Source organism: Marmota flaviventris, chromosome 2 (genome assembly GCF_047511675.1).
Source record: "Marmota flaviventris isolate mMarFla1 chromosome 2, mMarFla1.hap1, whole genome shotgun sequence".
Taxonomy (NCBI): Eukaryota; Metazoa; Chordata; class Mammalia; order Rodentia; family Sciuridae; genus Marmota; species Marmota flaviventris.
In genome coordinates, this window is record NC_092499.1 from 96887461 (window position 1) to 96900569 (window position 13109).

Consider the following 13109-nt stretch of genomic DNA (forward strand, 5'->3'; position numbering starts at 1 on the left):
TTACAGATTAACAATCTCTTCTTCATAATATTAGTTAACATTTATTGAGTGATATAATCCAAATTCTCTAAGCTCTTTACATGCATCATCTCTTTACTTCCCAAAACAATCCTGAAGTAAGTATTATCAATACCCCCACTTTAATGTAAAGAAATTGAAGCACAGTAACTTCCCAAATAAATATGTAGAAGAGCAGGATTCAAACCCAGACAGTTTGACTTCAGAGCTCCTGCTTTTAGCTACAAGTTCATGCCTCTTCCCCAACACTGCTTTGTTCTGGAAAGACTACAGGGAGTTGTCACTGCCACTCCCCCATCTCAATAACATGTAACTCTAAAGCTTAGCACACATTCAATATTACTTTTACTAACAGTGACTCAAAGCAATGTTTTATATTGGAATGGTAACTAGCTATAGGTTTAAACATTTTGCATACAGATGACAGTTATACACTGTTATTTATCTTTTAGTCTTCTAATAAGCACCACTGGAACAGAACACATAGAATTCATTCGACCATTTAGCTTTAGTGCTTTTTATTAATGCGTTTCCCTTCCCTTTTGTCCTATTCCTCCCCTCTAAAACAAAGACTATAACAAAGAAATGAGGGAGCACATTAGAACTGCTGAGAGCTCTAAAACTGACAAAGTTTGTTAAAATAGAAATTACTGTTTCAGTAGAAAATCAGATCATTTTCGCATACACACACACAAAATTTGACCAAAACTTCTGTTTGGTATTTTAACTGGATAATATAACAGGAGAACCAAATAACTTGTGATTTTTATTCTAACCATTAAAGAAGAGAAAAATGTGGTTGGTTCAAAATGCCCAATTGACATTTTAGCAGAGATCTGAAGGACCTAAGGGAACAAACAATACTGATATCCAGGGAAGCAGCATTCTAGGAAAAGGGAACAGCAAGCCCAAAGATACTGAGCTAGAAGCATGTTGTGTATACCTGAGATGGTGAATGTGTCAGGAGAGAATGGTGATGAAGGTGAAGAGGCAAAGGGGGCAGAATGAGGCTTTATTCTAAGTGAGATGAAGCCAGATATAATCTGGATTATATCTTTAAAAGACCAGTTCTTTTAAGATAAATTGGGGGGCCCAGGCATGATGGTATACACCTGTGATCCCAGTGACTCAGGATGCTGAGGCAGGAGGATAGCAACTTTGAGGGCAACCTGGGAAACCTACCAAGACCTTTCTCAAAAGAAAAAATAAAAACGTCTTGGGATGTAGCTCAGTGGTAGAACACCACTGGGTTTAATCCCCAGTACCCAAAAGGGAAAGGGGGAGGAAGGGAGGGAGGGAGGGAGAGAAACTGAGGGATGGGTAGAGAGCAGTCAGAAACTACAATAGTATAATATAATGATGGACAGTCTCAGGATGACAGGATAAGGATCTGGTGAGTAAATTATGAATATATTTGAAGACAGAATAGACAGGATGTACTGAAGAACTTGGACTTGATATGGAAAGTGAAGAGACATGGACAATTTTGAGGATTGTGGCTTGTGCTAACTAAAATTGCATATATATAATATGTATATGTATCCATATATATATATATATATATATATATATATATATATATATACAATTTAAGTTAGATCATAAATACATGTATATACACATATATAGAAATAAATATAAATTTAGATTAATAATATTCAAAATATATTGCCAAAGCCAAATAGCAAATTACCCAGACTAATGATATAACTACCTGTATATGACAGAGGTCTGGTATTAGTAATCTGCCGTGCTTTCATTGCTGCTTGTTGTTTTTCCAGAGCAGCTAACATGTCTCCTAAATCTAGCTGCACAGGTGTTTTATTCTTTTTTCCAGCTGCTTTTGATAAAGCTTCCTGCAAAGTGAATATGAAAATATTTATTTTTTTGTTGTGGTATGAAAGTATAACAAGTTACCATTATTATATGCTTATTACTCCTATCCATCCCATTAAACCTAGAAAATAAATTATCATAATTGTTCATATAAATCACTATATACCTGTAATTTTTTTTGCTCCATACTTATTTCAGAATATTCTTGAGCTGTGGCAAGAGCTGCCGCTAACGCTTTCTTCTTCTGACTTTTTGCACGTTTAGGAACTGAAGTGGTAATGGGAATTGGAGTCTGAACTATATTGATTGGTGAGTTTTCAGGTAAATCATCCAACTATTGATAACCAGAGAAAAACATTTGTTAGTGATCTCATAAAAGTCTAATCATAAGGAAGAAATCCAGAATGAGACATGTTCTGTAACGTACGGATTTGACATCATAAAACAGAGTGAGAAAGTGGACCATTTCAGCCTGGAAAAAAGGGACAACAGCTTACTGCAATGAGTGACCCATGTCTGGATCTTTGACCTCTGAAATGAAACAAAATATCTCCAAAGTAAAATTTTTCACTAATTGAGAAAATTTCTGTACAGATTGTTACATGTTTCATTATGTAATTAATGATATTTTCTGGTCTTGTAATGAAACTGTAGATTTGAAAGAAAATATCTTTGTTTTGGCTATGTTAAAAAGAAAACATTCTGGGGCTGGAGTGGTAGAGAGACTGCCTAGCTTGTGTGAGGCACTGGGTTCAATTCTCAGCACTGCCTATAAAATAAATAAAATAAAGATCCACTGACAACTTAAAAAAAAATTCACAGGCTGGGATTGTGGCTCAGAGGTAGAGCACTTGCCTAACATGTATGAGGCACTGGGTTTAATTCTCAGCACCACATATAAATAAATAAAATAAAGGACCATTGACAACTAAAAAATATTAGATTAAAAAAAAAAAGAAAGAAAAAGAAAAGAAACATTCAGGCTGGGTATGGTGGCCCACATCAGTAATCCCAATGACTTAGGAGGCTGGGGCAGAAGGATCTGAAGTTTGAGAACAGCCTTGGCAACTTAGCAAAGGCTATAAATGTTTTAAAAATAAATAAAACAAATAAAAATGAGATGTTACTCAGGGGTAAAGCACCTTGGGTTCAATCCCTAGTACCAAAAACAAAACAAAATACAAAAAGAAACATTGAAGTTAAATACTAAACATACTGTTTTCTGTATACTACTTTGCCCATTTCTCCTTATATCTACCTTTAATATATTATTCTTTTCACATAGCCATGGTTTAAAAGATAGTCTATTTGCTTATTTTTCTAAAAAGAATCACTTACCACTTTTGAAGAAAGTTTCTGTTGAATATTCTCATCCTTTGCATTTCCATTTTCATGTAGTTCTTGAAATCCATCTTCATCCTAAAATAATTTCACATTTTTAATAAAAACAATTGAGGGCAAACTCTTAAAAAAAAACTTTTTATAGTGGCTAAGAGTAATGAAAAATGGGGAAATAATTTTCTGTATTGTACTATTGAACTACTTAAAATCAGCCTTAAAAAGGAAATCTCATTTTGTACATGCTAAATCCCACCCAAATGAATTATTAAAGCATGGGAGCATAGCCACATTATGTTCATCCTTGGATTTCTGCACCTATTTTCCATTTTGATTACTAATTACAAATTAGTAATTATAGGTATCCCAAACAGGTAGGTAATTGAAAAAATATTAAATTGGATTTTATCACATTCAGATCATTTGGAAAAGATATGAATTTTATTAATATATTCTCTATCCCACATACACAACTACAAGATTAAAAGCTTAAAATTTTTAAATTTTTCTACTCAAATTAATTCTTAATCAATATCATCTTTTATATTGAAAAATGTATATTTAATATATATTTTTACATTGAAAATATATATCTAAAGTCTTTAAATATAAGAATGCAACCAATCATAGTTTAGTGCATATTTAAAAACTGCCATATTTGTAGACACTAAAATTATTTTTCATAGAATAATTGAGATGTACTCTCAAGTACTTTGGGGAAATTACTTAAGCTTATATATCATATTTTTCATCTTTATCCTTTAACCTCAAGAATTCCAGTTTAATCTCCATCTATTAGCCTATTTTATAGAATCTATGATCCAACCAAAATGAGTTATACAAATGGATTATCAGGGATGTATGACTTAAGCAAATTATACTGATTCCTTAAAATCCATTTCAAATGTTATTCCTATCCTGCCTAAAACCCAAAGTGACTTGTGGCTACTTTCAACTCCAACCACACTCAACCAAGTATTAGGTGTTTATATTTCTGCATTCTACTAGGTGGATGGACACTCTCCATAGGAAGGTTGCCATGTACTAGTAGTACTACAGAGTACATTTTTCTTCCTTCTCTAAGACTCACCTGAATGGCAGCACAAATCAACTAGATTGAACTACTCAAATATGAAAAATCTTACAAATGGACTGAACAACAACAAAAAATTTTGAGAAAAAGTTTCATACTGGATGAAATCCAAATGAAATCAAGTTCTACTTTAATATACCATCTCAAAATGAACACACATGACAAAAATTTATAAAATAATCATTAATGAAGTTAATTAATGTAGACTAAATATATCTAACCAAGGCAAATAAAAATGAGTCAATATTTCTGGATAATTTACTATCTAATAGTAGAGTCACATGCTAAGAAATATTTACAGTACAACAAATTAATTTCTTAATGAGAAATTTTCTATAACAGTTTATGTATAGATTTTGGAAAAAAATACCTCAAAATATAAAGACTCAGAATTTGGGTCACTTCTATGGGACTGACTAGAGTTTAAATGCTTATTATCTTGTCTCTTTTGCAAATTCTGTCTTCTTTCTGAGGAAGTACTGTGGCCTCGACATCTGAATCCAACCTTAAATAAACCCCGGAGGGAAAGAGAAAATATTATTTTTAAGTAAATATTTTATTGAAATATAACATCTTACAGAAAAATATACAAAAGTGTACAATGCAATAAATGTTCAAAGTGCATAATTTATTTTAAAAAGTTGAAAATTTCTGACAAATAAGGTAATTAAAAGGAAAATATAAAAATGTGACAATTAACGATCATTACCTTTCCTTTTCCTGTACATGAATATTTATTTATATCAGCTTTATTTACAAGAGCCAATAACTGAGAATAAACCAGATGTTCTTTAGTGAGTGAACAGTTAATCTAACTATGGTATATCCACACTAAAGTACAGTTGGTCAGTAGTCAGCCATAAGAGTATGAACTACTGACAAGCCCAACATGATGGATCTCCAGAAAACCAGATGAGTGAAAAAAACCAATCCCAAAGGATTATACAAGTACAATCATAAAACATTCTTTTGAACCCGAAGTGCTTAACCACTGAACTACATCCCCCAACCCTTCTTATTTTTTATCTTGAGACAGGGTTTCACTAAGTTGCTTAGGCTGGCCTTGAACTTGTGATTCTTCCACCTTGCCTCCAAACTGCTGGGATTATAGACATGCACCACCATGCCCATCCATAAAACATTCTTAAAACAAAATAACAGAAAGTGAGATCCTGTGATGGATCACTTCTATAACTTAAATGTTCAATGTTAACATCCAGGTGATGATACTGCACTACAGTTTTGCAAGATGTTATTACCACTTCAGGAGACTGCACATTACTTTTTTTCCTTTTTTGGGGGGGTGGGGGTACTGGGGATTGAACTCAGGGGCAGCCAACCACTGAGCCGTATCCCCAGCACTATTTTGTATATTTTTATTTAGAGACAGTGTCTCACTGAGTTGCTTAATTCCTTGCCGTTGCTGAGGCTGGCTTTGAACTCAAGATCCTCTTGTCTCAGTCCCCTGAGCCACTGGAATTACAGGTGTGCTCCACCACACCCAGCCTTTTCTTTTTTTAATATTTTTTTTAGTTATACATGGACACAATATCTTTATTTTGTTTATTTTTATGTGGTGCTGAGGATCAAACCCAATGCCTTACATATGCATGATTCCCAGTTTCTATCAACAAAACTCTTTCTTAGAACTGACAGAAAGTATTTAGATATCATGAGGTTATTGGAATACTTGCATATTAGGGTCACATGAACTTTGTTGGTTCCATTAGTTTGGGGGTTTTAATTTTTTAATATTTATTTTTTAGTTATAGGTGAACAAATATCTTTATTTTATAGAAAAATGCTACATCACAAGGTAGTTCATTCTCCCCGAATTTATAGATTAACATAGAAGCTGATGGAATAGAAGAGAAAAGACCAGAGTAGATTCCAATACATGTGGGAATTTAATAGGTGACAAACAGCGGTCTCATATCTCTGAAAAAGATGAATCTTTCAATAAATGGTGTTGGCAGATTTGGGTGCTACCAGAAAAATACAAAATAGGATCCATATTTCACACCATATATGTGGAAAAACTCCAAGTAGAATAAAGCTTTCTGTATCTTTTTTCTTCCCAGTATTGGAGATGGCACCCAAAGCCTTACACACACTAAATAAGTACTCTACTATTGAGCTACATCTCCAGCCTCACCCCCTTTTTTTAATTTTTATTTTTGAAACAGAGTCTTGCTAAATTGTCCAGACTGCCTCCCAATTTTCAATCATCCTGTCTTAGCCTTCCAGTAGCTGGGATCAGGTGTGCCACCCGGCCTGGCTAGCTTTAAATGTAAGAAAATGAGACACTCAACAACCTAGAGAAAAAACAGGCAAATTCCTTTATAACCCTGGTGTTAGGACAAGTTGTTTTCAGTTCATTTAAAACTCAGGAGCCTGCCAGGCATGGTGGTACACACTGTAATCCCAGACACTTGGGAGGCTAAGGCAGGAGAATGGCAAGTTTGAGCCAGCCTCAGTAACTTTGTAAGACTTTTTCTTAAAATAAAAAGAATTGGGAATGTAGCTCAGTGGCAGAGTATCCCTGGGTTTGAAGCCTAGTACATCAAAAATAAATAAATAAATAAATAAATACTCAGAAGCCATTAAAAAAAAAGAAGACTAAAAAGTCAATTTATAAAACTAACTTTCTTAATGTTTTTTAAAATATAAACTTGTGCATGGCAGTAATAATGAGCAAAGTAAAAAATAAAGATTTAAACCTAATTAAAAACCTTTAATTACAGATTAAAGGCTCTTAGAAACCTTAATAATTTGAAAAAATAAACCTTGATCAAATGTATTTTAAAATGTACCCCTAAAAGGGAAAAGAAGTAGATAACATTCAAAAAATATACATGATCAGATAAGTTCACAGAAAGAGAAATTCAAATGGCCTTTTAGCACCTGGAAAGATGCTTAACTACATTAAGATAAAATTTCTACCTAATTGGCATGCTAACTGGTTTGGAAAATTGTTTGTCCCCCCCACCCCCAAAGGTTTGTGTTGGGAGCTTGGTTCTCAGAGTGACAATACTGGGAGGCCTAGAGGAAGGTCCATAGGTCACTGAGGGAGCTGCTCTTATGAATACTGGTCTCCTTAAAGTGAGTTCTCACAATAGAAAGTTGTTATAAAAGCCTTACCCCTCCACCAGCAACAACCTTGACCCCATCTCTCTCTAGCTTTCTATATTGGGATGTGATTCCTTTCTCCTATACATGAATTCCCTCAACAGATTCTTTCCAGGTTGTTTGGACTTTCAGCCTCCAAAATTATGAACTAAATAAGCTTCTTTTCTCTATAAAATAGTCTGTCTCAGGTATTTTGTTCCAGTAACAAATAGCTGACAAATACATGGCATAAATCCAAAATACTGAAAACATTATTTCTAAAACTATATGGAAACAGGCCCTCTTCAAGGTTGTTGAGAAAGCAAATTGGTATGATCAGGTGATATTTACCAAAACAACAGATGAATTTACCTTTTAACCAGCAGTTCCTTATCTAGGAATTGATTCTATTGGTACACACATTTCTAAATGACATTGTATCAAGTTCATAACAGCAATAGTTAAAAAACAACTCAAGTGCCTATGAACAGAACTACAGAAATCAACAAGGGTATATGAATACAGTATTAGGAATTTTTTTAAAAAAATTAAAAGCAAGGAAGCCCACTATGTAGTAATATGGAAATGATAAAAATCTCTCCAAGATATATTACTGAGCACAGAAAAGAGAGGGCATGCTATCTTTTGTGTAAGAAAGGGGCAAAGCCTAAGTTTCATATGCATGTACTTACAATGTATACGTATATACTTACAAGTACTTGTATATACTTATAATGATAAGAAAAAACTCTGGAAGTATATAAAAAATGAATCAAGGTGAAACAGATACAGGTGAGGACAAAAGACAAGGAGAAACAGTTGAAAATGAGATATTTCATTGTACAATCTTTTTCATCTTCTTTATTTATCAACTTGATCATAAAGCCACTTTAAAAGATATACATTTTTAGATCCTTTCCGTAAGTTTTTTTTTTTGGGGGGGGGTGTGGGGAGGGTACCAGGAATTGAACTCAGGAGCACTCAACTACTGAGCCACATCCCCAGCCCTATTTTGTATTTTTTATTTAGAGATAGGGTCTCACTGAGTTGCTTTGTGCCTCACAATTGCTGAGGCTGGATCTGAACTGAACTAGAAATCCTCCTGCCTCAGTCTCCCAAGTTGCTGGGATTACAGGTACACTCCACTGCGCCCAGCTCCTTTCCATAATTTAAAATTGAATCTACACTAAGTACACAAATGAAAGATATTTAAAATTATAATTAAAAAGCATGGTACAAGTACAAAAATCAATAAATGGAATAAACAGATGAGAAACAGCACCTAAGATATAAGAAGTCAGTATATTAAGCTAGTACCATGATGCACACCTGTAATCCCAGTGACATGGGAAACTGAGACAGGAGGATTACAAGTTCAAAGCCAGTCTCAGCAACTTAGCAAGACTTTGTCTCAAAATAAAAAGTACATAAAGGGGTGGGGTTGTGGCTCAGTGGTACAGCATTCCTGTGTTCAGTTCCTGGTACCAGGAAGGAAAAAAGAAGTTATCATATTACTATAATGGAAGCACAAACTACAGGGGAAAATGTGTTATAAAGTTAAGACGACTGGTTAACTACTTTGAAAATTTACATCAGTATGTTTACCAAACATCAAGATAAATCTCAGATAAAAATGTCTTGAAACAGAAAGTACAGATATTTATTTGACTTCTAAAAGACTGTGAAAGCCTATACACAATCAGAAATTGCAAAAGGGGAAAATATTTTGACTTAGAAAAGATTCTACATCTCAAAAAATCAAACTTAATATAAACCTAGGAAAAGCACATAACAAAACAGCAAGTAAAAAGAAAACACATTTTTAACATCTGGTTCAGTTCTTTAGGAATGAAGAGACACACAAAATAAACAAAGTTAACAATACCATGTGTATTTGCTTAATTTCCTTTTTTTGTTCTTTTACCATTTCTCAACAGTTGAGACAGAGATAAAATGTTTTTTCATTTCGGGATTATTTCTACTCCTGTGAGCTACTGATACCAAAAATAACAGTGCTACAAACTTGGCAAGATTAGCAGTCTGCATCAACAAAAAATTTCCTCACATAAACAAACATTTTGTAGATTTTATCTAATCTATATAAACAAATGTTTTAGCTTTTTTGTTTTTGTTTTGTTTTGTGTGGTACTAAGGATTGAACCCAGGGCCTTGTGCAAGGACTCTGTAGTTCTTCTGTTTTTAATCGAATAAAGCTAAAGAGCCTCACAAACCTGCAATGAGCAAGGCATTTTTGCAATAACCACAGAGAAGAGGACATTATTCTGCCTGTTTTCCTGACAGCCTAATTAATGTTAAGGTATATCTGAAGTACTTCATTTCAGGGATGCAAAGAATAGGCAAGTGGTTGGCATATTTAATCCACTAGAAACTTGCCCCTTACTTTGATCCATCTGCACATCTACTTATATGATGGTTTAAATCCTTAACTTAGGGAATCCAGGAAAGCTGTCTAAAAACAAAAAGGATAAACAGCAACCCATAAACAACTTCCTAATTTCATAGCCAACCAATGTAAGTTACTGGAAATCTGTGGTAGTCTATAGCACATTCTGCTATATTGCAGCTTAATCTTGCTCTTCAAGACCTTCAGGAAGCAACCCAGTCTATAGCTTCTCCCTTATGGCACAATGCAGCAATCACTATGGCAATGCCATATACAGAAGGGTGTTAACAGTCAAACATACACATGAACAAAGTTCCAGTCCTTATATTCAAAGAAGATTTAAGACATAAAATGTTTTTAACATATTAACATGGATAGGAAAAATCATGGCAGATAAAACAGTATTGGAGGGCATCCTTTTTTAAATTATGAAATATTCAACAATACAGAAAAGTAGAAAAATGGTACAATATATACTCATATACTCACTACATTCATTCAACATTTTATCGTTTTGTTTTATTATTTAAGTAAGTCTTATTGGCTAAGCCACTTTAAAGTTATAGATATTATAATAGTTTACTTCTAAATAACTTACTATGCATCTTCAAAAATTAAGTATACTGTCCTTCATAATCACTACACCATTATTAAAACAAATGGAAAAGAATTCACCTCACAACCAAATTTCTCCAAACTAATTCAAATTACCTGTGAATTATTTCTTTGTTCTGTCTGCCTTCCACCTCTGGAAAACGTCTGATTTTTTTCCATCCAGGGTTTTTTCTGAGTTGCCTGGCAAGTTACATTGGACCAATTTACACCACCTGCAACAAATATTTAATGATATGATTTGCTTATAAAAGAAACCAAAATCTAAATTGCCCCCTAACTTCACACACTGAAATCCAGGCAATATAAATGTAACACTGAAAATTTTTCTATAAACTTTAAGTGGTATTCCAGTAACCCAAATGTCATCTTGCAGAATATCTCCAGCTGACATTTTCCCAATTCTTTTGGGCCAAACTATGCTTTCAAATTAATCTAAATATCTGAAAGATTTATAGTTGTTTTTGTTTTTTCTGGCATCAAGAATCTTCATGTTTGAAAACTTTGACAGGGACAAAGAAGAAAATATAGCAAAAACAATATTCAGAAATGAGTACCTGCACATACAGATGATTCCATGTGCTAAAAAAAGGAAACAAAAAAGGGAATTATTTTCTCCTTAATAGTGGAGATTATACATTTTGCAATACATTTCACAGTTTACTCCAGTTAGAAGCATACTTATTACAATTTTAGAATACTGTTCTATAAATTTTTATTACTAATAAAATATACAAATACATTTTTAACATCTCACTACTATAGAAATTGCTAATGAAAACAGATACTTAAGCTTTACTAAAGGACACAAAATAATAGTGACGTCGATGATTGATAAATCAAGGCAATGTTACGTACATTTATGGTCCCAGAATCGGGATTTCTCAAAGCCCCTGCTGCAGGCTGGTTGTTGTTGTGTTTGGGACTGCAGTAACCACTATCACTGTCAATGTCGGCTTCACTAGCCCCCTGTTCACTAGAGGATTCAGCAGTGGGGTGGGAAGCTCTTCTCCTCCTGCCTTTGGACTTCCAAAGCATTGTGGCAGTACTTTCTGAGAGAGACTTGTTAGCGATATCTGATGGAAAATCTACAAGGCAAGGAAAGTGGGACAACTCTTTGTGATGACTGAATAAATTCCCATTAAATTGTCAATAAGTTTTAAGAAAATAAAAATGAGAAATAGGTTGGCCTGGAACTTGTGATCCTCTTGAGATCTTGTGATCTCCTGAGAAGCTGGGACTATAGACATGTGTCACTGCAAATGGCTCTTTCGTTCAATTTAAAAAAAAATTAAAATTCTTCATTTTAGTAATAGTTCTCTTCCTACAGTCATAAAGATCTGCCTGTATTTTCTTCTACCATTAGTTTTCTCACTTAAATCATTAATCTACCTGGAAGAGATCTGGGAGGGATATAAATTAGAGATCTGCAAAGCGATCTCTGTTGTTTTCCACATATGTATTTCCACATATACGTGGGGTTCATTTCTGAGCTCTTTTTTTTTTTGTAAATTCTTGTACACTACACTGATAATACATATCTACAGAAATTAAAATGATATTTTAAGTCTTTTATATCTAGAGAAAAGTTGTTTTCCAGGTATATCTTGCCTCTTAGACCACTGTCCTTTATTTTAGAATTAGTTTGTCCAGTTCCGCAAAATTTCCTGCTGGAATATTTACTAGAACTGCACTGACTCTACAGACTAATTATGAGAAAAATGACATTTGCAATATCAAATCATTCTTCATGAATAGGATATTTAGTTTTCTTTTTTAAAAGATTTTATAATAAAGCCTTATAGTTTCTGCATACATGTCTCATGCATCTCTGAAGATTTATTCCCAGAAACACTATATTTTTCTTGCTATTATAAGTGATATTTTTTCTTGAGTTTTATTTGTTGGTGGCATATTGAAATGCATTTAACTTTTGTATATATTTATCCATCTTATTAAACTTTTCCCAGATAATACAAGCATGTATTCAAAAGTGTATATTTGTTATAACTATAATGCCATTTTCCCATCAAATTATAATATTTAATTATCTTATTGATACCAATTAATGCTCAGAAATTAAAAACTAAAGAATAAAAATGTTAACAGATGCCTTTATCTTCTCATTTTCAAATTTTTAAGCTTCAAAAGGTTGCCATTATGGTGACTAAGTGAGCAAACTAAAGAAGCAATAACAATTGTTTTTTTAAAAGCCTTCCCAGAGTTGAAAGGATGTAGAAATGGATCACTATGACTAGAACAACTAATACAGAAAGCTTCAGGATACATTACCCAATAATTCTTTTCCTTGGCAACTCAAAGCATTTGTTGGAGTCTGTTAATCAATCTTACAGCTTTATGCCCTACAAACCCTTCAACTATACTATAACAATCCCCAGAACTATACTTTTAAACTATCCCCAGATTTTTTCTCTGCTAAGGGTTCTAAGTAATTTTAAAAGGATATTATGAACAGATAACTAATTTAAAAAAAAATGCATAACCCAAATGAAAAAAAAAAGTAAGCCATTTTATTCATTTCAATCAGAGACTACAAAGAGATAAAAAAGTAACTGGAAGGTGGAAGGTAGGGATATATCTCAGTGGTAAAGCACTTGCCTCCCATCCACAATCCCCAGTGTTCTCACACAAACACACACAGAAAAAGAAAGAAAGAAAAAGCAAAAAAAAAAAAAAACT

General features: G+C 33.4%; 1 protein-coding gene across 1 annotated transcript in view; it reads right to left on the bottom strand.

Moving 5' to 3' along the window:
* Positions 1-13109, bottom strand: part of Secisbp2l (SECIS binding protein 2 like) — a 59264-nt gene that overhangs the window by 32126 nt on the left and 14029 nt on the right. Inside the window, exons 5-11 of the mRNA XM_027925999.2 lie at positions 11268-11497; positions 10967-10991; positions 10509-10624; positions 4656-4790; positions 3193-3273; positions 2021-2188; positions 1733-1874 (exon numbers count right to left, since the gene is read on the bottom strand). Coding sequence (XP_027781800.2) covers positions 1733-1874; positions 2021-2188; positions 3193-3273; positions 4656-4790; positions 10509-10624; positions 10967-10991; positions 11268-11497 — 897 coding nt within the window. The remainder of the gene's footprint in view (positions 1-1732; positions 1875-2020; positions 2189-3192; positions 3274-4655; positions 4791-10508; positions 10625-10966; positions 10992-11267; positions 11498-13109) is intronic.